This window comes from Chinchilla lanigera, unplaced genomic scaffold, assembly GCF_000276665.1.
Source record: "Chinchilla lanigera isolate Chin_1 unplaced genomic scaffold, ChiLan1.0 scaffold00013, whole genome shotgun sequence".
In the NCBI taxonomy this organism is placed as follows: Eukaryota; Metazoa; Chordata; class Mammalia; order Rodentia; family Chinchillidae; genus Chinchilla; species Chinchilla lanigera.
The window spans coordinates 15,242,160-15,267,894 of record NW_004955414.1 but is presented as its reverse complement, the minus strand read 5'-3'; the positions used below and the strand labels follow the sequence as shown (position 1 = coordinate 15,267,894).

Below are 25,735 nucleotides of genomic sequence, written 5' to 3'. Positions count from 1 at the left end.
CATTAATGAGATGGGAATCTCTCTTGCTGCCCACGGAAACTGGACCCTGGGAACTAGGACCTTCTCTCACTTTCAGCTCCGTCTGACCTCTGACATCAATTTTGTAGCCTTCATCAAGGCTGAGCAGGGCTTGAACGGTGCTTCGGCTCATGTGGATTCTGTAGGTTGAGAAAAAAGTACTAATCAAGTCCCCATGTGGTGGCAGTGTGCCTAGCATTTGGTAAAATCATTAAGAGCTCAAACAACCCCTGTTCATCCAGTCACACACACAGTTATGATTTACACAAAATCCTCCAGGCCTCTTGTCTCTTTAGATAGTTGGTCACTAAGAGACCCCAAGGAAAAGCAAATTACATAGGTTGTTAAGGGGAACTCAGGATGAAGTCAGAACCTCTGGGAGCATAATATTTATTTGTGGGAAAGTCTATAAAGGCTGAGCCAGAGAAGACAAACAGTTTTTGTTTTCTTTTTGAGCAGGACTCCCCTGTTGTGGGTTGCACAGGTTATGCAACTGGACACAGAGGCCTTGGGACTTAAACATTTTCAACTGCTCTGACCAATCCAGCAAGTAGTTCCTGCTGGCAACAAAGGCCTAAAACGTTGGGGCTGCCTACATGGCAGTGTTGTGGCTGCCCTAGCATAATGGGAGCTGGCATGCCACCAAGGAAAAAATCCAAACCGGAAATGGTCTCTTCATTGTAAAATGTGGAAACCGAGGCCTGCAGGAGCAGCATTCGGCTCATGGATACTCCCAAGCTGGTTGTGGAGCCAGGGCTTGGCCTCGGGTCCTCGTCTCTTGAGTCATTGTTTTCTCTGCTAATTCCCTCATGAAATCATCACAAAAACACCGTGGAAAGTTAGAACCAATGACATGCTTCACCTCCTTCCAGTTGCTTTACTGACAAGTAGAGTATGCCGTCGCCAGGTGGTGGCATGGTAACTAACTAAGCCCTGTTTCAAATAGTCAGGCTCTGCAACTTATTGTGAAAGAGAGTCCCTCCCCTGGCTGGGGCAGAGCATGAGATACTCACGCAATCCTGTGGACTCCATCCGGGATGCAGTGTTGACAGTGTCTCCAAACAGGCAGTACCGTGGTGACCCCCACGGCCCCTGCCATGCAAGGCCCTGAAACCCACAAGGTGAGCTCCGGCAGGCCTCCTACCAGACAGTCCCCAGTTCCAGTGGAGCCCCCCCCCCCAGTGTCCCCACACACTGCCATTCCCCTAGGTTCCAGGTGGTGGAAGAGACAGTGCTATCTGGAGTCTCCACAACACCCACCCAGACAGAAGATGACACATGGGCTAGGCCCTGGGCTGGGGCTGGGGGACTCAGATAAATCAGAGCCAGTCCCTGCTCTTGGGGAGCTATCAGCCCTTGGGGAGCTGTTTGAACTATGATTGGTGCTGGCATGAGGGGAGCACCATGCTATCCCAGGAAGGAACCCCCAAGCCAGCCCAAGGGTGAGCTGCATCTTCTAGGATGACAGGAAGAGCGGGCAGGGAGTAGCAAGTACAAAGGCACCCAGGTAAAGCCTACAGTCTGTGGGAAACTGCAAGCAGCTGAGTGTGAATGGAGGGCCACAAGGGTGCTGCGGGAAGAGGAGAGGGTGGAGAAGTTATCAAAGGCCTTGGGGGTGCAGAAGGGGAGCCATGGTGGGAGAGAGAATTGGGGCAGGGTAGAGACTCTGGGTTTCTTTTTCTTTTCTTTTTTTTTTTTTTTTTTTGTCTTTTTGAGACAGGGTCTCACTATGCAGTTCAGGCTGGTCTTGAGCTCACGTTGTAGCCCAGGCTGGCCTTGAACTTGCAATGATCCTCCTGCCTTAGCCTCCCGAGTGCTGGGATTACAGGCGTGTGCCACCACGCCCGGTGAGACTCTGGGTTTCTTTCAGATCCTTCTCAGCAAACATTTGTTTGCATGTCCACAAGATTCCTGTTCCGCCTCCTCCATCAGACTATCAGCACCTCTACATGGAGTTAGATGCCTTTGACTAGACAGATGCAGAGCCCAAAGCACTAGAACAGCAGAAAAGATTTGTGAACCTGAGATAACAGAAGAAAAAATGGCAATAAAGTTTTTCTGGCAGTTTCAGAATTTCAGAAATCCACAGGCCACCATTGGGCCATCCTAGCTGACATCCCAGGGAGGGTTTGGAGACTGACTTAGCCATCACCCCAAGCCACAGCCCATACCTGAGTGCAGCCCAATCCTGATGTGAATGGGTACACTGGGTGCGTGCCTCACCCGGAAGTCACCCACAGAGCTGAGGATGTCCAGGGCCATGTAGGCGATCTCAGCTGCGTGCCGGCTCCCGTTGCGCTGGGGCAACCCCGAAGCTACCATGTAGGTGTCTCCAATGGTCTCAACCTGGAAACCACAGCCCCCGTGCACCAGTGTGAGAACACACAATTCCCAGCCTATTCCACATCTGACCACACGGAACTACCTCTCAGGAGCTCCCAAACCCACCCTGTGGAGCTCCGACCCCCCTGTGCCATCTCTGCTAGGGCTTCAGTCAAGAAGCCCTAGCAACACTTCAGCAACACTTCAGCAATGATCAGGTCTACACATTTCAGATGCCTTCTGCCTGTAGCAGGTGACCATGGCTTTTTGTCTGGTGCAGGCCATGAGCTCCTTGGCAGCAGAGCAAGGGCCTCCTGCGCAAGGCCGTGAGGGCTGAACAAGGTTTCAGCTTTGTACAGAGGGCTCATGTATGGGCAACTCCTATGTCCTAAGCCTCCTGGCTTCCAAGGCATGCTGGAAGGATGTGGGTTCTGTGCATTCCCAACCCCAGCCTGGCCGTTGGCCCTGGCAGACCACTTTGCCTGTGTGGGCTTCAGCCTCTCTGCCTGGAGGGCCTGAGGGAGGATGGCAGGAAAGAGCCCATGCATCGAGGTATCGTCTCCTCATCATCATGGTTTTGAAGAAGATACAGCCTCAGAACCACCTCACTGGAAGGGACATTAATGGTTGCCCACCTTGTTTCCCCTTGGGGCACATCTTCCCCAACTGCTTTATGGGATGGGCCTTTCCCCAGGGAGCCCCAGAGCAGTATAAGGGACCCGAAGTCTGTGCGCTCTCACCAGCCCTCTCTGTGTCCCTTTCTGCCATCATGGACCCCTGCTTCTCAGGACACTCAGTGCCTCCTTGCCCAAGCGGGACACCCTGGCCTTGACTTCTCCAGCTTACTCCCTAAGCCTCAGAGATCCAGAACATCGGGGGCCACAGGTTCTAGTCCACACAAAGGGGCTGTGCTCAGAGATGCTGTCAGCTCCAGGTGAGGGCCGTGGCTTGTTGTACTCAGGTATGTCCTCTCTCACACATAGGTGGACATGGCTGGGGGTGGGGAGGTGAGAGCAAAGGCTTTTTTACTAACAAATACAGGTGTGAATTCTAACACCACCACTGACTTGCTGTGTGACCTTGAAAGAGCCTCTTACTTACCTTCTCTGAGCCCGGGTCCTCATCTGTGTGTAAAGCTGATAATCCATCCCACTGAAGGGTAGGAAAAGGGTTAAATGAGATGCCCTATGGAAGTCCTTTGGCTAAGTCAGCTCTGCGTGGGGGTCTCTTCCTTTCTGTGCCGAGGTGGGGCAGGTACGAAGCGCCTGGTGCTGTACCACTCAACCTTATGTTGCTGAGTGGATGAAGGAAAGCGCTTTCATATTTCTTAATCTCTACCCTAACCCATAGGCACTTTAATCCCTGTTTTATAAATGGGGCACTTGGGGCTCAGAGAGGCAGCAGGCCCAGGGTCGCTCGGTCACGTGACTGGTGCAGATGCCTGTCCCCTGTCTCGCTGCAGTTCCCAGAGGCTCTGCTCTGCACTGAGTGTGTCCATAAGAGTGCACACTCAGCACGGCTAGTGCTGCGAGCCAGCTCCAGCCCCTTGCAGAACCAGGAAATGACACCCAGCTGCCTCCCAGGCCAGCTGGATTAAGCAGTGTAACCAGATCCTGGTGGGGGTGGAGGGGAAACCGAGGTGGACGGCGAGGGTGATGAGAGACGGGTTGCACATCACAGGGAGCAAGCCTCCCGTTCCCCACATCTGGAGCGGGGTGTGGGCCTTGTTTTATTCCATTTCCCTCTGCCAGAAAGACACAGGCCTCTTGGCCTGAGTTCAGAGCAGAGCAGCGCTGTGATTCAGAGCTGGGAGGGACACATGTGTGAGGAAAGATCAGGCAAGGAGGAAGAGACAAGCCTGGGTGACTCAGGGCAGATCAAAGCTGTGGGGCTTGGCAGGAGGAGATGAGGAATCTTTCCCTGGGCTCACGGGGCTGGGCAGCCATGGAGGCAGGAGGGAAATACCAGCATGCGAGACAAGCTTGCAACTGTGGCCAGGACAGGTGTGGGGCCCTCATGGGAATGGGAGTGGGGCGGCATCCTTGGGTGTCAGTGTCTCAAGTCACTGAGGGCCACTTTTGGGTACTGTCTGCAGCAGACGGGCACCTGGAGTTCCTCGCCCTTGGCCCTGCCTCCTTGGAGAGCTGTGGTGTGTCCTGAGACCTCCTTCCCCACCTTCTCCACCATGTCTGAAGCAAGCCCCCGGGCCCAGCTCCTGGATTAGAGAAATGGGTAGAGTTGAGGTGGAGAGGTCCCCATGGCATGGGGGAGAATGTGGGAGGCAACTGCTCTGACAAACTCAGTTTACAAGCACTTCAGGGGTAGGGGGGGACAGGATCCTTCTGTCATCAGTGAGCCTGTCACGACTGAGGGTCTGACTCCCACCCCTTGCAAGGGAACCGAGGTCCTTACTCCCTTCCCCAGAGGGGAGGCTGCTTGTGCAAAGCCACACAGAAGTTGGTTGCAAGACCGAGATGTGAACCCAGGATTGAGAGGTGCACAGGGCCCAGCCCACGGAGGACCTTGATGGCTTTGCCAAAGGCTCTACTACCCTCTCCAGTGTCTCCCACCCCAAACCACTGCTGGTCTACTTCATGTCCAGCTGTTGAGACCCACTCAGCACTCCCCACTCGTCAGGACCTCTCGAGGCTTAAGTCATACCCAGAAAATGCTGGGAAGACAGCATCTCTTCCCATAGCCCTGCCTTATTCTTATTCTGCATATACCCTCTAGCTGGCACAGTGCCTTCTTTGCCCCCTTGGGCTTTCCAAATCATCACTTTCACTGGGAGTTGTCATCATCTCTTTTCTGCAGGACTTGGAGCCCCTTGAGGGCAGGCACCAGAGTTGACTCTTCTGTCTGTCCATGTCCTGCAAGGGTCAGGAGCCAAAGGTCCCACCAGTAAATGTTAAAGGGAGGGATGGCTGGACAGTGAACAAGTGAATACTATGGCCAAATAAATGGAAAATGGCCCACACTCTCTGTGCTGTCTGGATCCATACCCATTGCAACATGACTCTAGAGCTTCTCTCATCAAGAGGTGGAGTTTATTTCTAGTGGCACTTTTGGCCACTAGAAAATGTTGAAAATAGTGTTTTCCTTTGACCACTTGAAAATGTTGAAAATAGTATTTCTGATGCCAGGTTAGAGCTCAAGATGCTTGTGTACATCTGTCTTCTCTGTCTCCAAACTCAGCCACACTGGGTTCTCCTAGCCAAGACTTCAGATATGTGAGGACCAGCTAAGATCATCAGAGCTGCCCACCTTGCTCACAGCTGACCACAATGTATGACTGAATCCAGAATAACCTTTCAGCTGACTCTTAGATTTGTGACCAATGGTAAATGCATATAACTTTATACTACTGGATTTGGGGTCTACTTGTTACACAGCAATAGATAACTGATACAAACACATAAACAGGTGAATGGAAGTAAATTTTCAATATAGACATAGCAGGAAAGAGAGGAATAGAATGCTAGCTTTCTGCTATTCTCACCTTATATACATCATAGTTGCGCAGAATAGCATCGTATAATGTATAGAGGTCATTGAGCAAGCCCACCACTTCAATGGGTTCACTCAGGGCTGAGATGGTAGTGAAACCCACAATATCACTGAAGTATATGGTAACCTGGTCAAAATACTCTGGCTCCACAGTTGCCCCATCTTCAGAGCTTCGGCAACAGACCTAAAGGGATGGCAGGGGCCAGAGTCATAAGGTGAGAGGACCATTTTTCAGTTCAGAGGTCAGAGAGGGATATTTTGGAGAGCTGTGAGTTGACTGTCAGGGATTTGTGACAGTTCTTCTGGTGTACTGGCTGCCCTGCAACAAATACCTGTCCTTCCCTGGACCTAACTTGCTCTGCAGTGAGATGGGAAGAACACTGTGTCCCTCTTGCTCTCGCAAGGGTACAGGAGAGCAGAAGTTCAACACTGGTGTGCCTGACACCTTGCCTGGCACTTGGTGAGGGGCTATAAAAATATGTTCAATAAATACATAGGAATGAATGATTGGATGAATTCACAGGACCCAGATTTTTCTGAGCACTTACTATGTGCTAAGACCTCTTAATTAGATGTGAGGCTAGAGGCACACTTGAGTTCCAGGGGCCACTCACGGGGGAAGCATCTGCGAGAGCAGCCTCTCTGTCTTCCACCTCTCCAGCTCCAGCTCCTCTGTCCTCTCCTGGACCAGGTCCTCCAGGCTCTGGGAATACTTCTGTAGCATCCACAGCATGGAGTCGGCAACACTGGTCTTCTTACCTTGGTTGATGCTTTTGAACTGAAGAAGGAACAGAAATTTCAATTCATCCATGAAAGTGCCTGGCCCTCAGCTTGGGAGTCTGGTCACAGATATGGGCCCAGTGCAGCCCCAGCCTGGAGGAGACGAATTGTTGGGTGAGGTAAATCTGTAAGTAGATGGGGGTGGGTGGCGGGGTAGCTGTGACAAGGGAAGGACATAGGTGTGAGCAGGAGGGCAGGAAAAGGACTTTGCAGAGGGTGTGGGACACAGCATGGCGTTACCACTGACAAGTGTATCACCCTACTGCCCTCTTCCTCACACAGCACTGTGGGGTGAGCACACTTGGTTCTTAAAAATAGATAGATAGATGGATAGATAGATAGATAGATAGATAGATAGATAGATAAGTAGATAAATAGATGGGGAGAGTAGGTGGATGCATGCATTGGTAGATAGATGTGTGGATACCTAGATGGGTAAGTGGATAGATAGAAAAAGTATATGCAGAATATAACTATATATATATATATGTATATATATATGCACACACACACACACACACACACACACACACTATTTGTACTCCTCTATTCTTATTCTTATGAAAAAATAAAGACAGTCCTACAAAATAGAATACTAAGTATGTAAGGACATTAGAACCAAAGGTTTTTTTCTTGTTCTTAAGAAAAGGTTAATCCTGTAGTGAGGTCTATATGCAAACTGCATGCTAAAATTTGATCACTATTTTGATATGAGTTTCCTCGCAACAAAGCCAAAAGGGAAATATGGATTATACAATCCATGGAGGCCACAAGACAATGGAACATTAAACTATTTGCTCAAAAGAAACACAACTACAGCTCCTACCATGCAAAGAGAGCACCTCTTAGGCCTTCATGTGAAGACACCTTCAGTGAACAGCACTTTTAGTGATAACCCGTCAGCAAGTGTGGCAGCAGTTTCCTAGCAAAACTTTCTAGAACCTTCCCCAAGATGGTCTGTACCTCCCCAAAGTAATGTCAGTAAGAGAATCAGATCACTGAGGGTCAACGTGAAGGTGTGCATTCTTGTCTATCCCAGAAGTTTGAACAGTGTACCAGCATGTGTATCTTTGGCATGTGTGTGTGTGTGTGTGTGTGTGTGTGTATGTGTGCATGCATTCAACCTGCATTTATACCCCCTTTTAGCCAAGTCTCAGCAAGGTGGGGAGTGGCAGTAGCTCCTCATTGGTGCTACGTGCGTTGTCCATTAAAAGCCCAAGCTTCAGACGTCTGTCACCATGGGCAGGACAACAAGGGCCTGAAGCTCACAAGTCCACAGAAGGCCACCACTTAAATTAAGTAACAAAGGATCTGAGAAGTGAAATAACTTCTCAAGGGACACAGTTTCAAACTGAAGTCTTTTTGTACTAATTTTATCATCAACTACCCTACCACAGCATTTTGTTATTTGGAATGCTTCTTCCATTGTTCTCTTGGGCTGTCCAGGAATGCAATCACACGACCTGTAAATCACAGTCATTTTCTCCTTCCTTCCCAATATTCACTTTTTTTTGGGTTGCATTGGCTTGTATTCCCAGGGAAGTGGGACCTGGGCATAAACTAGGTTTTGACTTCAAGGGCAGAGCTCCTTCTTCTGAACCTCCCTTACCTTCTTCTCAGAGAGCTACTTCTTTGAACACTGGTTATCTGGTTTGATGGCTACACTTTGCCAAAGTTAGTTATCCTCCCAGGCAGGATGTAAAGAGGCTGAGGTTTAACAGAGCCTTGAGCTCACCTGGTGAGACAGTAGGTGGGTGGTAGCACAGGGGTGAACCCGGCCACTCCCACACTCAGCCTCCCCTCAGTGGGATGTGGACCCCTTCTCATGCTGAATACCTCAGCCTTCTTTGCCATGAGCCTTGGGCAAGGGACCCCACAGTCATCCCCTCTCTGGGCCAGTGCCTCCATCCCTGCCTCATGGGCTACAGGAATCTTTGACCTCCTAGGGGAGATTCTAGGCCCTGTTTTAGGAACGGTGGTTCATTTTAGCTTAGCCACCTACCCTCACAGTGACCCCTTTGAGCTCATTTACTCTGAGTCCAGACTTCCATCTGTGAAATGGACCACCCCACCCCCTGACGCCGGGACACAGTGGGGGAAGGTTGGTGAGCAGCTTTCAGAAGACCCATGGCCTCTCATATCTGCATGCTTCCTCTGCTCCTGCTGTAGAATACCCCTCTTGCTTGTGAATCTTACTTTGGCAATTTGCCATTGTGGCTGGGTAGTGGAGGGCAGGAAGAGGAGGTAAAGACATCACCCAGGCTTGATGGATTGGCCCTGGGGCACTGTTGGATGGCTTAGTCAGGCCCACACACTCCACTCTGCTGAAGGACTGGTCCAGATTTGCCTTGCCCCTCCCACTGCAGTCCCAAAGTTGACTAGAGGACTCCAAGGTCCCTCACCTTCCCCTCCCTTAGTCAGGAAACTGCTGTGACCCAGGACACAAAGGGCATTTCTGCTCAGGCACCAGGAGGCCAAGTCCCTCGTGAGGCTCCCTGTGTAGCTCTACAGACAGACAGAGAGGCCTAGGGCTCACTTAGATACCTTAGACAAGCTCCCTCGCTTACCTGTGTCTCATATCTGCTCTGCAAAGCCGTGAAAATGACATGTTTTTTAGAGGGCTGCCGAGAGGCTAGTCAACAGAAGCAAGACACTTAGCCTGGGGAGGGCACTCAGGAGGGCCTGACAAACGTGCTGGGAACCTGGGTGGACTCAGGCATGATGATACCAGCCCTGGACCTCTAACTGCATGGCATCTCCAAGCCCCAGCCCCATGGTGGGCTCTTGCCAGGCTGAGTGAGGACTGGATAGGTGCCCACCTCTTCTCGGAGCCCTGACCTGGGTGTAGATCTGGTCCAGGGTTGTTCTGTTCTCAGGAGCCTCTTCCCAACATTGCTTCATCAGCTGGATGCACACGTGTGGCCCGTGGTCAGGGGACACCAGTGGCCAGCACAGAGGAGGGGGAGAAGCCACCTTCCCGATGATTTCTGCAACAAACACCATGTTGGTCATGGGCCTGATTCTGGAGGGCTCGTGGGAGGGGTCTCTGAGAGAGGGAGAGCAGATTTTAGGGGGCATGCGGGTCAGGTCACCAGGCTGCTTCCCATTCTCTTCGCTCATCCTAGGGTGCAGCTGGCCTGTGGCCAGAGCCGTGGTGCTTTCTTGAGTCTGCTCAGGGTGTGGCCAGGGAAAGTGTCTCAGACCAGGAGCTGGGAGGGCTGGATTTGAATCCAGATCTGCTACTAACTCTTTATGAGAGGGTGGAGAAGGCCATAACTTTCTCAGCCTCAGTCTTCCCATCTGCGAAACTAGCTCAGTAAATGGCCTTCTTGAGAGGGGTGCTGACAGAGGAGGTGACGGATATGAGGTGCTGGTACCTGGCAGGTTCTCCCCCATTGCCCCTGCTTAGTTGCCAGTGGGTCAGCATGGAGCTTCTAGTCTTCCATTTACTTTCATACATGTTGTATCAGCTTTCTGAGCCTCAGTTTCCCCGCCTATAAAATGGGCACTCAATGCTACCGATCTCTAGGGTTCTTATGAGGCACAGCAGATAAACTTCCTCTGATGAGGGCTGGGATCCAGAGGTGGGAACCTCTGGAGCCAGAAAGAGAAACCTTTCTGGATATCAGTCTTTTCTCAGGCCTTCGCTTGACTCCTCATTGGAGTGACTGTCCCTTTTTACAGGTGAAGGAGGGCACCCACATAGGGCCAGTTAAAAATAGACCTCAGAGCACAGGAACATATGCACGGGGAGCCAATAGCACCACAGGTGTGCGCATGCACACATATGCACACTGACTGCTGTTTTACAAAGGCATGCTGGTGGTGTTGTGATGAATGAAATACAAATCCATGTCAAAGTGTCCTTGCTTTCAGGGCAAATGTTTTATTATTTTTGTAGTCAGCGGGTGTTAAAGGTCTAATAGTTGAGTAGTATATGAAGCTCCAGGCTTTTTCTTTCTCTTTTTTGGTACAGTACTGGCTTCTAGGAAGCCCTGATAGAGAACACAGAAAGAAGGGAGCATTTCTGAAGTTAGGTCCTGGCCCTGGGGCTGGAAAAGTGAAAATGTCTACCTGCCAGGTGACAACGGGGAACAGGTGAGGGATTATCCTGTATGGGGACAAAAGTATGGGGACAGAGAGGCCCTGGAAAGAGTCCTACTAGGCAGGTAGCTGAGCCTGCAAATACTGGGAAGCCTGGCCACATCAGTCGCAGGCCTGGCCCTGGCACATGTTTATTGATTTCCATTTTAAAGATGAAAAACCAAGGCTTGGAGAGAGTGAGTGATTTGTGTGAATGATGCGGGACTGAGCTCTGTGTGGACACGATCTGTGCTGGGCTTGGAGGGGAGGAGGCGCCTTAGGGCGTGAGCACCTGAAGATGTGGCAGTGGCCTTGGGCGAGAAAGGAAGGGGCCAGAGTTGGCACCGAAAAGTAATGCCTTCAGCGGCTGGAGCTGGTCAGCTGCCACTTTGGCAGAGTAGCTGAAGGTTTGCCTGGCTTAAGTCAAGGAAACCCAATCGTATAGTCAGACTTGAGATGCCTATGTAGTGATTTTTAGGCCTGGATTTCCTGATTGTCACAAAGCTCCCTAACTATTTGGAGACTGCAGCCAGGGACAGGCCAGGGAGGGGGAGGCAGACACCGTACCTTCTGCTGAGAGCCCCAAGGAGGAGTAGGGTGGACTTTGGGTCAGCACCTCCTGAAAAATGATGCCCATGCTGAAGACGTCCCCTGGGCTCCTGGGGCCTCTGCAGCAGCTCAGGAGCTGTCCACAGCAGCTCTGCAATCACAGGGCAAGGCTACTCATCACTCTTTGCAGCAGGTTGGGCCAGGCGGGCCAGCACTTCACAGCAGTGATGTCATTGCTTTTCCTTGTGCTCCGGGAGGACATGGGTACTTCTGTTTTCTGGGGTCACAGATGAAGAGCCTGAGGCTCCTCTAGGGTAGTAGTCACTGACTCAATGTTACACAACAGGAAGTGACTGACAGTAGGACATACTCTCCCCCTACTCTGCTTCTCAAGGCCCTGGTTTAGACAGAGGTCTCAGTACCTACTGGCAGGCCCCTCACCACTCTGGTTCTGACCTTCTGGGGCAGGCTGGGGTCCAGGCAACTGCTGGGCATCCAAGAGCTCAGCATAGCCATAGTCAGTGACCTTGAGCACGAAGTAACAATCCACTACACAGTTCAGGGACTTGAGGCAGCCATGCAGGAGGTGTCAATGGTGCAGATACTGCACGCCCTAGGGTGGACATAATGGCGATTCCAGTGGATCTATGATGCCTGAGAGAGACCTCAGAACTCCCATGGGCCCAAGAAGGCCTTCCTGCCTTACCTCCCCTTTCACTACACTGTTCCAATTTCGCAGACAAAGCTGGAAGAGCCCAGGTGTGGGACACCTGAGCATGTTTTATCTGCCTGCCCTCCCGATGCCCCTACACCTCCAGGGGAGGTTCCTCACTTGGATCAAATCCAGAAGTAGGGAGGCCTTGAAGGTCCAGTCTTGCCACAGAGCCTTGTTTTGTAGCAGGTCCTTTAGGCTACTCTAGCACCAGAGCACTGACCTCAGGAACCACAAAAAAGCCCAGGCAGGTGGTGACATTCTCATGATGCATCTCTCTCATCTGTTGAGGCAATAGATACCTTAACACCCTCATGGAGAACTTTGAAGGCCAGACCAAGTATAATCTACATAGAGGGTCCTTGTATGTATCACCGAGCACAAGGATGAGCACAGAGAAGCATTAGAAATGATGGTTGGGGGCTGGAGATATAACTCAGTGGCACAATCGCCTGCCTGGCAAGTCAAGGTCCTGAGTTCAATGCCTGGTACCAAAAAAAAAAAAAAAAAAAAAAAAAAAAAAAGATGGTTGGCTGGTTGGGTTAATGGATAGATTGGTGGATGGATGGATGGATGGATGGATGGATGGATGGATGGATGAATGAGTGGATGTGTGGTGGATATATGGTTGGGTGGTGTCTTGGTTACTTTTTTCTTGCTGCTGGGACAAAATACCTGACGCCCAAAATTAAGGAAGGAAAGGTTTATTTCGCTTACAGTTCGTGGAGGTTTCAGCCCGTACTTGGCAGCTTATAAGGCAGAGTGGCACATGACGGAGAGCTACAGCTCATGTCTGCAGAACACAGCAAAAGCAGCAACACATACCAGGGCGGAATGAAGGAGGAATGCCTCAAGCACCCTTTTCCTCTCCCTTACATATGCAAACTATCCACTCCAGGGCGGGTGCAGCTCTCACACCCATATTCAAACTCTAAAAGCCTGCCCCATGTCCGCAGGAGGCATTGGGGGGACACACAGACATAAACCATAACAGGTGGATGGTAGATGGATGGATAGACAAGTGAATGAACAAGTGAATGGAAATACCATGGATAAATAAACGAATGAGCTATACCCACCTCTACAGAGTAGAGATCTAGGTTTTCTTCTCAAAATAAGTGACACTACTGCATAGAAACTGTATCATTTCTCTCTCCAAGGATAAGATATTGAAGGGGGAGGAAAAAGAGCAGAGGGGGTGCTGGGGATTTAGTTCAGTGGCACAGTGCCTGCCTGGCAAGCGCAAGGTTGTGAGTTTGATTCCGGTACTGGAAAAAAAAAGAAACAAAAAACAAACAAACAAACAAAAAGAAGAGCAGAGGGATCTGGTAGCAGTGTCCCTGACAGTTGCCCGGCAAATTATAAAGCTCACACTCAGGGCTGGGGATGTGACTTTGTGTATGCCTAGCATACACAAAGCCCTGGGTCCAAGCCCAACATCACGAGAGAGAGAGACAGACAGACAGACAGACAGACAGAGACAGAGACAGAGACAGAGACAGAGACAGAGACAGACAGAGGGAGACAGAGGGAGGCAGAGGGAGACAGGGAGACAGGGAGACAGAGAGAGCTAGACCTAATCAGGGACACCGGCATTTGCCAAGCAGGACAGATAGAACCCTTGTCTGGCATGGCCTTTCTCATAAAAACAGTTCCGGGCTCAGCTAAATGAGGGACCTGCACATTCTCCCACTGAAGATTCGCAGGCTCATTAGTATATGTGGAAGTTAAGCATGGCCTCTCCCCTTGAGTGTGGGGGAGTAGCTTTGTGATGACTATGACCAGCTGAATACAGTGGAAGTTGTCTTGTATGCTTCTGCACGCAGGACTGGCAAATTTCGTTTCCTGCCCCTTGTTACCCTTTCCTTTGGTGCTCTAAGACCCTAGGTCAGAAGTCTAGAGAATCCACAGAGGGAAGCTCTGAGATTACAGAAAGAGGGGAGATGAATCCAGCTTTCCAACTTTCCTGCCAAGGCATCGAGCATGAGTGATGCCATTTTATGGCCTCTGGACTGAGAAGTAGCAACATTTTCTGGAAAGGTGCAGAGAGTAAATATTTTAGGTTCTGCGGGTCTCTGGCACAGCCATTCGTTTCTGACATTGGAGGAGGAAAGCAGCCACAGACAACACATAAAGGAGAGAGAAGGCTTTATTCCAATAAAATTTCATTTATGGACTCTCAAATTCCACAGCTTTCCACTGCCAAAAACACATAAATATTTCCAGCTCCTAACTATAATGTACCTCTCTCTTGAGGGCCTGTTCTCTGTTTCCTTAAGTGTGTACTTTTAAATTTCTGTCTAATAAATTTTTATGCCTCTTAAAAAAACTTCATTTATCAAAGCAGGGGATGTGCCTGGTTTGCCTGTGGGTCAGTTTACTAAGCTCTGATAGCCCATTTATTAGCTAAGCACTACTGAGCCTTCCTCTAACCGAGGCAAAGCAAAATAGAACTGCCCAGTTGAGCCCTACCAATGTTTCTTCTCCACAAAATTGCAAGATATAAAATGGTCATTGTTTTAAGCCACTACCTTTTGGGGTAAGCTGTTACATAGCAGTAGATAGAATAGCATAGTAAAGGTGCTGAGAAACGTCATGGCTAACCTAAGCAGTTTCCAGATTTGAGTGACTGCATATATGCCTGTGATCCCAGATACTCAGGAGGCAGAGGCAGCAGGATTGCAAGTTTGAGGCCACCCTGGGAAACTTGGTGAAAACTGGTCTCAAAATTAAAAATTTAAGAGGCTGGGATGTAGCTCAATACTCTCTGATTATCAGGGGGGAAGGGGGAGAGAGAGAGAGACAGAGACAGAGACAGAGATACAGAGAGAGATCTCCTCACACAGGTTGCAAGATGACCACTGGGAAATGCCTAAATGTACCTCCAGTTACTTAACCTCTCCAAACTTTATTTCAGAGTGGTGATGTTGGAAAGAGTAATAAAAAATAGCAAAAGTAAGAAGCTAATTAAATTCATCATTGGTTGAAGGCTCTCCGCTTGCCAGGAACAGTTCTGGGTTATTTTGTATGTTCCCTGCACCCCTCCCAGTTCCCCTGCAGCTGGACAGCGTTGGCTAGGTTTCCCAGGGAAGCTCATGTTCCTTGGAGGCAGTATCCTGTTGGCCCACGATGCCTCTTGGGGTGGGGACAATCTCAGGGCAAAGGTACTTATGTGGACAGTGATAGAAGCTGCCCCAAGGAGAGAACCTCTCTTTTCCAAAGCCCAGAACACAGCCTGGCACATGAGAGTGCCCAAAAATAGCAGATGAATGCCTGGCTGGGCAGACGGAGGAAAGGTGCAGCCCAGTGGCCCTTGATGGTGTTGAGATGCCACGTGACCTGCTACTGGAGGGGACTGTATCCCTGGTGGCTATGGTGAGGACCATACTGGAATGACAATGTGACCTTAGGATGTGTGTGGGGATTGCCCTGAGCAGATCCTCCCCTTCCTACCTCCCAAACAGCCCTACCTTTCTCAGGAGGCCGAGGCAGCTGGGGTGCAGCTGAGGAGCTGTACCTGCTTCACACTTCTTCAGCCAAACCCAGTCTCCCTGTTCAAGGAAATGCAATGGTTTGCCTGCTGCTGTTCCCCAGCTGTGTGACTTCAGAAGATCCCTCCACCTCGCTCGGCCCCATCTTCTCCCCGAGAAAGGTGCTCTTCTATGTTGTGTGCTGGGCAGAGCCTGGGCAGCAAGGGCCATAGTTAGACTTTTACTGGGCCCCTAGCAGAGCCAAGCCCCTGGGCTTGACTGACAGACCCAAGTTCCAGTCCTGACTTACTACCTTTTAGCTCTCTGACCTGGGTCAGGTGACTTCCGTTCTCTGAACCTCAGGTTCTAAACCTGTAAAGCACCTCATCTCCAGGGCTAATGAGGTGGTGGCTATGAAGCATGTTAGTTCTTGGCCTTGAGATCAGCTTAACTCTGCAGGTTTCAGATACCCTTGATGCCCCAGGCCCTGTGAAGAGTTTCTCTTTGACACAGGAAAGGGGCAAGGGAGGGAGGGAGAGGGAGTGTCCTTAAAGTGGGGCTCTGTCCTTGTCTTGGGCTGGCACAGTGCTAGCTGCAGCCTCAGGCCTATGTCCCTTGTCCCGGGGTGGGTGCACCTCCTTGGTTTACAGACAACACGTACTTTGCACATCACTAAGGCCTCCTTTCAGCAGAAAAGGGAAAGGATGGAATTCTGTAGGGGACAAGGTAGAAAAGAAGCAGCAAGAGTCTCAGGTTGCTTCCCATGGAAGCAACTGGCTCATCAACTGTGGGAGTCACGGAATATGAGCACTGTAGTGTCATCGAGTTACTGAACTTGAGAATGACAGCACCTGAGACGTTGCAATGGCTCAGGCAACCTTATAGTCTTGTCGGTTTAACATCTAACTTTCTAGCCTCCCTGTCAGCTGGTGGTCTGTGCTCTGCCTAGAGGCTGCTCAGGGCTGGGTGCTGCCACCAGGGACTTGGGGACCACGAATTCCATGTTGTACGACCATAATGGTTTAGATCTAGAATGTCTCCTCAATGTGTGATGTGTTCAGAGGTAGTGATTTTGGAAGGTGATTGAATCATGAAGATGCTATACTCATCAGTGAATTGTTCTAGTGATAAGTTCACAGCTACATGTACTGTTAAGAGGTGAGACTTGGTCGAAGGAGGTATGTCCCTGGGGGGTGATCCTTTAGAGGGTATAACTCCCTCCACATTTCCTCTCTCTGCTTCCTGGCTACCATGGGGTGAGCAGCTTTCCTCTGCCATGCCGTTTTACCTTGCTATTTCTGCCTTGGAGCCAACAGACCATGGAGTGAATCCCTGCAAACTATGAGTCAAGTTAAACCCCTCCGCCTCTAAGTTGTGTGTGTCAAGTGTTGTGTCTCAGTGATGAGAACACTGACTAATACAGTGCCCTGAGCAGTGCCTAGGGCCAAGTGGCCAGGAGTCATGGAGCCATGCTTGGCTGAGAGCTGGAAGTTCTGTTTCCTACTTGTACCCCTGCTGCTGACTTGCCAGGGAACCCAGGAAAACCACTGCTCCTATTCGGGCTGGTTTCCCATTCTCTGTTAGAAATGGACCAAACATTCTCCATACTGATACAGCTCTCCAGGCCTCCTTGGTGGCAGAAAACCTTACCTGGTATAACGCTATGTTGCTGGCCTCCTGGGGGGCTGGCGGGCTTCTTGCTGACCCCTGGGCCACTGACCCCAGGCTCCCGCCATCATCCATGCTTCTTGATTCACTTGGACTGTCCTTGTCCAGTTGTTGGAGGGGGAGGCATGATCAGAAGCCCAGATCCCGCCAAGATCAGGTGCCTGACCACCAGCCCAGCTCTACCCCACCTGCCCTACAGCTTGGGGGCCTGCGGAGGAAGGTGAGCTCCTGGGTGGTCAACAGGACCTGGTGGGGGCACCACACCAGCTGCAGCTGCCGGATGCCCAGTCTGGAGATGAGAGATAGAGGGCAGTAAGGGTGATACAAAGGTCACCCCCACTTCAATCTGACCCTTGGATCGGTCTCTGACTCACAGTCCCCCCTTGTTCTCTCCTTGTTTCCATTTCTATGTCCCACCCATCCCAGTTAAGTGCACGGAGCACTATCCTCCTGAACCCTTTGGCCTTGGGCTCAGGCCTGGGACTGCTGAGGGACTGATGTGGCTACTGGGTGCGGTGTTCCCAGGTGCCTGGAGGTCCCAGGGATAGCCAGAGCCTGGGGTGAGGTGGGAATGAAAGGATGCCCCCTTTCAGATGTGGTTGAGACTCAGAGACCATCTGGATTAGGAGCACAGCAATTAGAACTCCAGGGAGAATGTTCTTATAGCTGAAGGGCCCCCTGGGGATGATCCTGGTCACCCCGCTTCATTGTATAGATGAGAGCTTGAAGCTCAGACGTCAGAGTCTCCTCATGGGTCATAGGCCTCTTCCTGGGGTTTCAGACCTTCTCAGCTAGGGTCCCAAAGGTCCTGACTGTAGGTGGAAAAGAACACCTGAAGTCCTAGAGGATGGAGGCAGGGAAAGCCCCTGCAGGTTGCCACAGGGAGGCCCTGTAGGGGGACAAGGAGAACCAGAGTTGGTTCAGGCCAAGACAGTCTCACCTGACAGAGACAATGAGGGCCCCACCAGCTAGCATCAGGCCACAGGTCAGGGCCAGAGCCAGGAGGCTGCTCAGGGGCTGTGTACCTGTGGGGAAGTAGGGACAGATAAGAATCACCACACAGTGACAGCCTCCTCACCACACTCCTACGCTTACTTTCTAGGCATCCCCCCTGGGAAATGGGAACACATTGCCTAGCTACCTCCCCAGTGGCTAAGCTCAGAACTACTGCCTGTGTGGCGGGGCAAGGTTCCATTCTGTCCTATAGCCCTGGGGCTGAGCACAATGCCTGGGGCAAATAAAACACTGGGTGAAGTCTTCACCTCTGTCCCTCTCCCAAGAGATTTCTTAGGGCTTGCATCTGTCCAGGAGAGAGCTGATACTATGAACCATACTGTGTGCCTGGGGAGAGGAGATGAGAAGCCCCAATTTGACTACAGAACTCATCTCAAAGGGCAAAAAGATTTAGCTAGGCAAAGTTGGGTAGGGTAGAGGGCCTAGAAAAGCACTCCAAGGGGAAGAGAGTTCACAGTCAAGGGCAGCCTAACAGAGAAGGGCGTGTTCCAGGAAATGCAAGGAGTTGGCTATGCTCATGGGCTGGGGTTGAGAGAGCAGGGAGAGCCCAGGTCAGGAGGAGGAAGGGGCCGCAGAAGGTTTGGGGCAGGGGAGGGAGGTGAATAAGCCGTCCAACCTATGCTACTCACCCACGGCAGTCACTGCAGCTAAGTGTGCGTTAGGGAACGCGGGTGGCCCTCTCCACACACTGTTGTGTGCACATTTCTCTATACTTAGGCACGTGACTGTCAAAACAGTCTTATCAGCTTTGACACACAGAGTAGATGAATGAGAGGAGTCAGAATGTTATGGGCCTCCCGGTCTCACACTGTTCACTAGGAAAGGAAATCCTGCACTTGCAGTTGGAAGACTTGGGCTTGGTATGAGCTCAGCCACTGCTTCCCTGTGTGCCCTTGAGTAGCTTATCAAGTCTTTCTGAACTTCAGTTCTCCAGCGGTTCCTGGAAGATAATGGCCTAGGAACAAAGCTATGGTAACTGTTAGGAGATCTGATAGATGAGAATGTCTCTCTAAATGCTTTAGCCCCACCCATCTGAGGGATGCCTTGCTAGTCTTCTCTGGTACCACACAGAGCTGCTGGCTCAGTCTTCTCAGTGAAGTGTTATATCCCTTCTTTGCATCTGTTCCTACTACCCTTATAATACTATCCATATGGGGAACTTTAACTCAGCAGGATGGATGAATGGATGGGTGATAGATAGATGGTTGGAAGGACAGATGTGTGGCAGATGGACAGGTAGACATGGATAAATGGGGGGGTGGGTGGATGGATGGATGAATTGGATGGATGGGTGATGGGTGGATGGACATAGGTGGATAAATGGGGGTGGGTGGATGGGTGGATGGGTGGATTGATGGGTAAAGGGATGCATAGGTGATGGATAGATGGATGGATAAATGGATGAGTGGATGGATGGATGGATGGTTGGGTAGCTGGTGGATGGACGAGTAGATAATGAATTACCTCTCATACACAGGGTATTGGGGTCGAACCAGCAGCTGGAGTCATGGGCTGGAGGAGCCCCTCCTGGAAAATGTATGGCCTTGCTCAGGGGCTTCACTTTCTATGTGGCTGTGTCCAGAATGTTGGTGGGGACCAACTGGCTTCCTTGACCATCGGTGTCCAAGATGACATACTGGGCCAGCCTCCTACCCTTCTCATTGGTCCAGATCCTCTGGCTAAATCCTGCCACATCAAGAGCCCCTATATGGTCCCCTAGGTGAGTTCCTGAGAACCCTGCCCCCTTGCTTTCAGAGCGGCTCAGGGTATGGGCCAATAGGACAACAGCATCATAGATGGTTCCAAAGAGTGGGGACACCTGTGAGAGAGAAAATCCTTCAACTGCACAACCTCATGGCATAGGCTCCTAGACAGGAGGTCCTATTCTTCTGCTAGGAGCAGCTGTTTAGATTAACACTCTCCCCTGCAACACAGTCCCACATTATCCTACTCAGCAGCTTCCCAGTCTCTATGGCCACCACCACTGTTGTCACAACCAACTCTGATGTCAAAATTTTCTAACACAAAACTTGTGGTTCTAGCAGGTTCTACCTCATTGTTCTTCATCTGAATCTTCACCTGGATGCCTTCTGATCATTCAGAGATCAGCTCAAGTGCCCCTTCCTGAGTAGGCCACCTTGCCCATCCTATCCCTTGTTGCTCAGTACTCCACTGCAGCCTGTCACTAGATCCTCTTCTAGTTCTTGTCACTGTTTGAACTCTGTCATTGTATCTCTCCCTAGCAGAATAAAACTCCCTGAAGGCCAGGTGTGTCTTCTTCACTACCTGGCTCCTGTTAGCTGATTGTCCACAGGAGGGATTCAATCCACATTTTTAGATGAATGATTGGTTGAATGACTTTGCTGTCTCCTTGTCACCAAGAAGCAGACAGTCCAAGGGACAATGGAGTTCAGCAGAGTCTTATGAGCCAAAACTAAGCCAGCAGCTGCATCCCCACCACTAACACTCTGCACCATAACTGAGGTGCCTGGAAATCCTTCCTCACCTCATGCAGCACTCCCAACACGTCCTCCTGATCTTCACAACTTGCTAGAGAGATATAAACCAGGAGAGGAAGAAGTCTGTAACAGACTGAAAGGGAGGGAAGAATGACAGGAAATGATAGGAACTGAGAACCCCGCAGCTGGAGGGTAGAAACCAAAGAGGACCAAGAGGAGAACTGACAGAGCAGGCCATAGCATGGAGAGAGAGAGAGAGAGAGAGAGAGAGAGAGAGAGAGAGAGAGAGAGAGGAGAGAGAGAGAGAGAAACAGAGAGAGATCGGGATCTAAATGACTACTCACAGAAGAAAAAGAGACATTCTTTGTCAAAAAAAGGCAGGCTATGTGCCCACAGTGTATGGGCCCACTGTGGGACATCTCACCTGCCCAGGCCCCACCCTTATGATGTAGGAGAATTCGATTACCTACCTGCTCTGGCTTCAGGTGGGCAGCTACTTCTCTACCCAACCCAGCAGCAGCAGCAGCAAAAGCCTCATTTTCAGGGCTGGACTCCAGGCTGACCAGTAAGCACCGTGTCAGAGGCCTTCCGCAGGGGGCCGCTGACACCCAGGATGGGGTAGGAGCGGTTGTGGTAGGGCAGGGCAAAGAGGAGCGTATCATAGGGCAGGAAGACCAGCCTTCCATCTGCCAGGCCCTGGGCATCAGCGTGGCCCAGCAGGGCAGTCTCCAAGCCCCCCGCAATGCAGAGTGCATGCACAGCACCACAACTGGAAGAGGGACAACAGGATCATCGTTGAGGGCCCAGGGCTCTGTGGCCTTCCCTGAAGCCCAGGGCCCTGTGGTTCTGGACAGCTGCTCAAAACTCTGCTGCCACATCCCACTCCAGCCCTCCCCCACTGGAACTCTGCTTCCCCTAAACAACCACATTTCCCTGAAAATAAGACCTGGCCAGAAAATAATTAGCCTTGAAAACTAGACATCAAACATACCAGCCCAATGAGCCTCTCCTTGCCTTACCTGCCATACAGAGTGGTCACCAAACAAGAGAATAGGGATGGCAGGTAAGGCAGTGGTAGGCTGCAGCTGGCATTTTTGATTTCTGGTTTCAAGGTTTATTATTTTCTAGTTAGGTCTTATTGTCAAGGGAGTGGGTAGCTATAGACAAGACCACCAAATGTGGGTTCCCCTGGTGAAAAGAGTACCCTCAAACAAGAAAGGATTTGTATTACTCCAGCCATCTGGCCATCCTCCCCAGCGTGCTCACCCAGTGATTTCACCCAGCTTCCCAACCTACCAAAACCCAGTGGTCTGACAATTGCTATTATGTATTTACAGCTTTCTGTGCGGTGTTGTCCTAAAGTGCCTTTACATGTAGTCATTCAATACTGCAGCAGGCCTAAGGAGTATGTTTATCTCTATCTCCTCTTGCAGATGAAGAAACTGAAGCACAGAGAAATGAGGGAGTTGCCCCAGAATACTTAGCCATCGAGCAATAGAGCCAGCCCTTGAACCTAGAGCTGACTTCCAGCTTATAAACCTTAAATTAAAAAACTTAAGATGCTTTCTCTACCACAACATCCACCCCTTTAAAAGTTCACAATTCAGTGGCTTTAGCCTATTCACAAGGTTGTACAACCATTGCCATTGTTTAACTTGACAATATGTTTATCATCCCCATTTGTAGTCACTCCTTATTTCTTCCTCCTATCTACCATTTGTCTCCATGGATTTGTTATTCTGGACATTTCATCTACAGGGCTTATACCATATGCAATCCTTTATGTTTGGCATCTTTTAGGTAGCATATGTTTTCCAGGCTTGTCTTTGTGCTGGTATGTGTCAGTACTTCATTCATTTTATGGCTGCATAATAATCCACTGAGTGATTGCTTGGGATTCCTCATCAGCTTGGGAACTTAACTGCTTGGGACCCTAACTGCTTGGGACCCTAACTGCTTGGGACCTCATCAGCTTGGGACCCTAACTGCGGCTGTGGGTGGCATCCTCAAGGTCTAAGCAGATATGGAAACATCCACCATTGCCTCAGTAGAAGAAACAGTCACTGGTAGTAAGGTAGCCAGTTGCCTCCCTAGGCATTAGGACAGAAGGGAGCCCTGACAAGGTATGAGTCCACACCAGACTTCCCCTGTCCCTGACCATGGGCACAACCCCAGTGAAAAATGGCCACCACTTGTCTGGATGTGCCCCAGGTTTCTGCTGCAACCTCTTTTCCCAGAAAACCCCAGAAAATGGAGCCACAAAGAAAAGTTAGGGTTCTCCTCAGTAGGCCTGAGGATTCACATGGAAGTCAGAGCCTAAAGCTCTGGCAACAGCTGAGCCTCTAGGATTGGTGACTTGCCTGAGGACCAACAGTGCAGTTCCTACAATCTGACTTGAGAGCATGTGACCCTCATACTCTGCCTCCTGGCTCCTGAATGCCAGCACCAAGGCTGGAACTCAGTCCCCCACAACAGGGGTGGGGAAGGAGTCTAATGGTTTCCTCACCTGCTGCCAACCTGTCCCAGCCACTCAGAACTGAACCAATCCCCTTTCTCCCAGACTTGTGAATGTGTTACCTCCACACCAGCTGATCCTTCTGCCCAGAATACCTTTCCCTCTCACCTCTATCTGTAGGCAGCTTCTCCTGCCTACACTCATTGCCAGGCCCAGCCCTAACGTCACCTGCTCTGTGTAACTCTCCTCACTCCCAGGCAGGTGAGCTGCTGAGCCCTTGGACTGCTCTGTGCAGTTTATGCGCCTGTTTCTCCACCAGACTCAGCTCCTCACAGCTGGGGCCGGGCCAGCTCCTCCTCACGTTCCTAGGGCCTAGCTGCGTCAGGATATATTTTGCCTGGATACATTCACACATCTGAGTATGTAAAACTTGAGTTCACTGGAAAATGCTTCACAGGCCCCCACTAATCCTTGCTCCTGCAGGGCACTTTCAGGTGGAACACATTTTCATTCTGTTGCATTCTGTTCTACTTTATTATACCTGACTCTATTTTTCTCTTTTTCTGTTCCACCCACTTTCTTTTTTATAATGTGAGTCATGATTCACTAAATTGATTTCCTGACCTACATGGGCCACAACCAGAAGACACCCAGTGTAGCTTTGCCTAAGATCCATCTGCTGTCCCCTCTACCATCCAGTATGTCTTCCCGGTTGGTTACTTCCCTAGTGAGGCCAGTGTCTCCTACTCTGAGTATCGTCCTCATCTCCGCTCCTTTGCTCTGCAGGCCTCTGGTTCTTGGGATGGCCCTGCCATCTCTGTTATACCACCTGTTCACACGCCTGTCTCCCTGTTGCATAGCTGTCCCCTGGACATCGCCACCATGTCTGTCTTCTTCACTGCTGTGACTCAGCACCAGTACCACAGAGCTTGGTAAACAAAGGAAATAATGGGTCAATCAGTGAATCTGTGGAGGTTAGGACTGACCACAAAACCAAGACTGGCTCTGACTCCCATCCTGGGCTCAGGTGCTGCTGCACTCGTGTCGTTCATTTCACCACCCAAGAGCCAAGGATGCCCTTTCTCCCAGTCCACAACCAACACTTGAATTAGAGCCCCAAATCCAGATGCACGACCTGCCGGCTGTGTGATGTGGGCAGATCACACATGTCCTCTGGGCTAGTGAGTGGAGACTTCAGTGAGACTAGCTCTGGACTAGCAGTTTTCAAGTGCTCAGCCCAGAGTCTGATGCAGAGGAAGCCCCCATCAGCGGCCGTGTGAAGTCCACCCTGCCCACAGCATGGAGGGGCCTGAGTATACTTACTTTTCAGGCCATCCATGCTGCAGAGCTGCTTTAAGACTTCTGGGGCCCCCTGATCCCCAGGTCCCAGAGAGGTCACCAGCCCCACAGGTAGCCCATGTGTCCTGATAGTTGCGGCCAGCTGCTGGGCTGTGGCCACCCAGATGCCCTGGTGGGAGGACACAATCTCTGAGTGAGCCCAGCCAAAGTGTCTCATGACAGACAGTAGCACATGGGCAGCAGAAGGCAAGCTGGGCACCAATTCACCTCCACCATCTGGAGCCTCACATGCCCAGGAGAAGAGGGTCTTGCCCCAGCTGTAAGCCAGTAGAGCTGCTGCTGGGTAGTAACCAGGATCGACAGGGCCCACAAAAGCAGCCACAGCGTTCTTGTGGGCTAGGAATGTGGCCAGGGCATGAGAGGTGTTGCAGCCTGTGGGGAGGACGCCAGACGCCAGCTGTGAGCCCAGTGACAATGAAGGGTCCTGGTTGACTCCATCTACAGCCAGCTGGGCAGCTACATTTGGGAGGGCCTGAGCAAAGGTGAGGTCACAGTCCCAGGGACCCAGCACCCCCACGGTGAAGGTCCCTGTTCCCAATACCAGATGGGGGAGGGACGCAGCCCATAGGAGGGCGCCACTAAACACCATCAAGAGAAGTGATAGGGAGGGGGCTGTCCCTGGTTGCCTGGGAGTGCGCCTCCGTGGGCACTGGCAGAGCAGGCAGGTCTTGTGTGGCAGCGTCCAGTTCCAGCCTTCAGGGCACAAGCCCACAAGCAGCCCTGGGAAAGGAGAATGTGGACAGGGTTTGCTTTCTAGCATGTTCTGCCAGCACTTCCTGTGTGGTTGTGAGGCAGACAGCCCCTCCCAGTAATGATGAAGTGAGAGACTTGGACCCATGATCTCCAAGGACTTCTCCCATGCACGTCTACCAAGTACTAGCTCCCAGCCTCCTGATGTTTAAAGTCCTGGGCTGGAGCTCAGTCTCTCAGCATGTGAACTGCAGGCACAGAACTGACCAGCCTCAACTCCGTGTTTCTGTCTGTGTGATCCTGGGCCAATGTCTAAAGCTTTCTGAACCTTATTTTCCTCCTCTGTAAAATCTGGGCTGTAAAAGCTACTTCCTATTATTATTGTGATGACTAAGTGACCTCACGTCTGGTACTTAAAATAAAGCCTACTTCTTCCTTCCTTCCTTCCTTCCTTTTTCTTTCTTTCTTTCTTTCTTTCTTTCTTTCTTTCTTTCTTTCTTTCTTTCTCTTTCTTTCTTTTTCTTTCTTTCTTTCTTTCTTCCTTCCTTCCTTTCTCTTTCTTTCTTTCTTTCTTTCTTTCTTTCTTTCTTCCTTCCTTCCTTTCTCTTTCTTTCTTTCTTTCTTTCTTTCTTTCTTTCTTCCTTCCTTC

General features: G+C 50.7%; 1 protein-coding gene across 1 annotated transcript in view; it reads right to left on the bottom strand.

The window, feature by feature from the left end:
• LOC102014769 (olfactory guanylyl cyclase GC-D-like) overlaps window positions 1-25,735 on the bottom strand; it is a 96,033-nt gene that overhangs the window by 6,231 nt on the left and 64,067 nt on the right. The window contains 22 exon segments of the mRNA XM_005380447.1: window positions 71-165; window positions 1,032-1,096; window positions 1,098-1,125; window positions 2,190-2,364; window positions 5,840-6,003; window positions 6,006-6,031; window positions 6,462-6,625; window positions 9,466-9,614; window positions 11,278-11,380; window positions 11,382-11,410; window positions 11,716-11,872; window positions 12,092-12,173; window positions 12,175-12,254; window positions 15,442-15,522; window positions 17,092-17,197; window positions 17,279-17,398; window positions 18,050-18,134; window positions 19,588-19,942; window positions 21,053-21,145; window positions 21,147-21,322; window positions 21,325-21,351; window positions 24,361-25,116. Coding sequence (XP_005380504.1) covers window positions 71-165; window positions 1,032-1,096; window positions 1,098-1,125; window positions 2,190-2,364; window positions 5,840-6,003; window positions 6,006-6,031; window positions 6,462-6,625; window positions 9,466-9,614; window positions 11,278-11,380; window positions 11,382-11,410; window positions 11,716-11,872; window positions 12,092-12,173; window positions 12,175-12,254; window positions 15,442-15,522; window positions 17,092-17,197; window positions 17,279-17,398; window positions 18,050-18,134; window positions 19,588-19,942; window positions 21,053-21,145; window positions 21,147-21,322; window positions 21,325-21,351; window positions 24,361-25,116 — 3,116 coding nt within the window.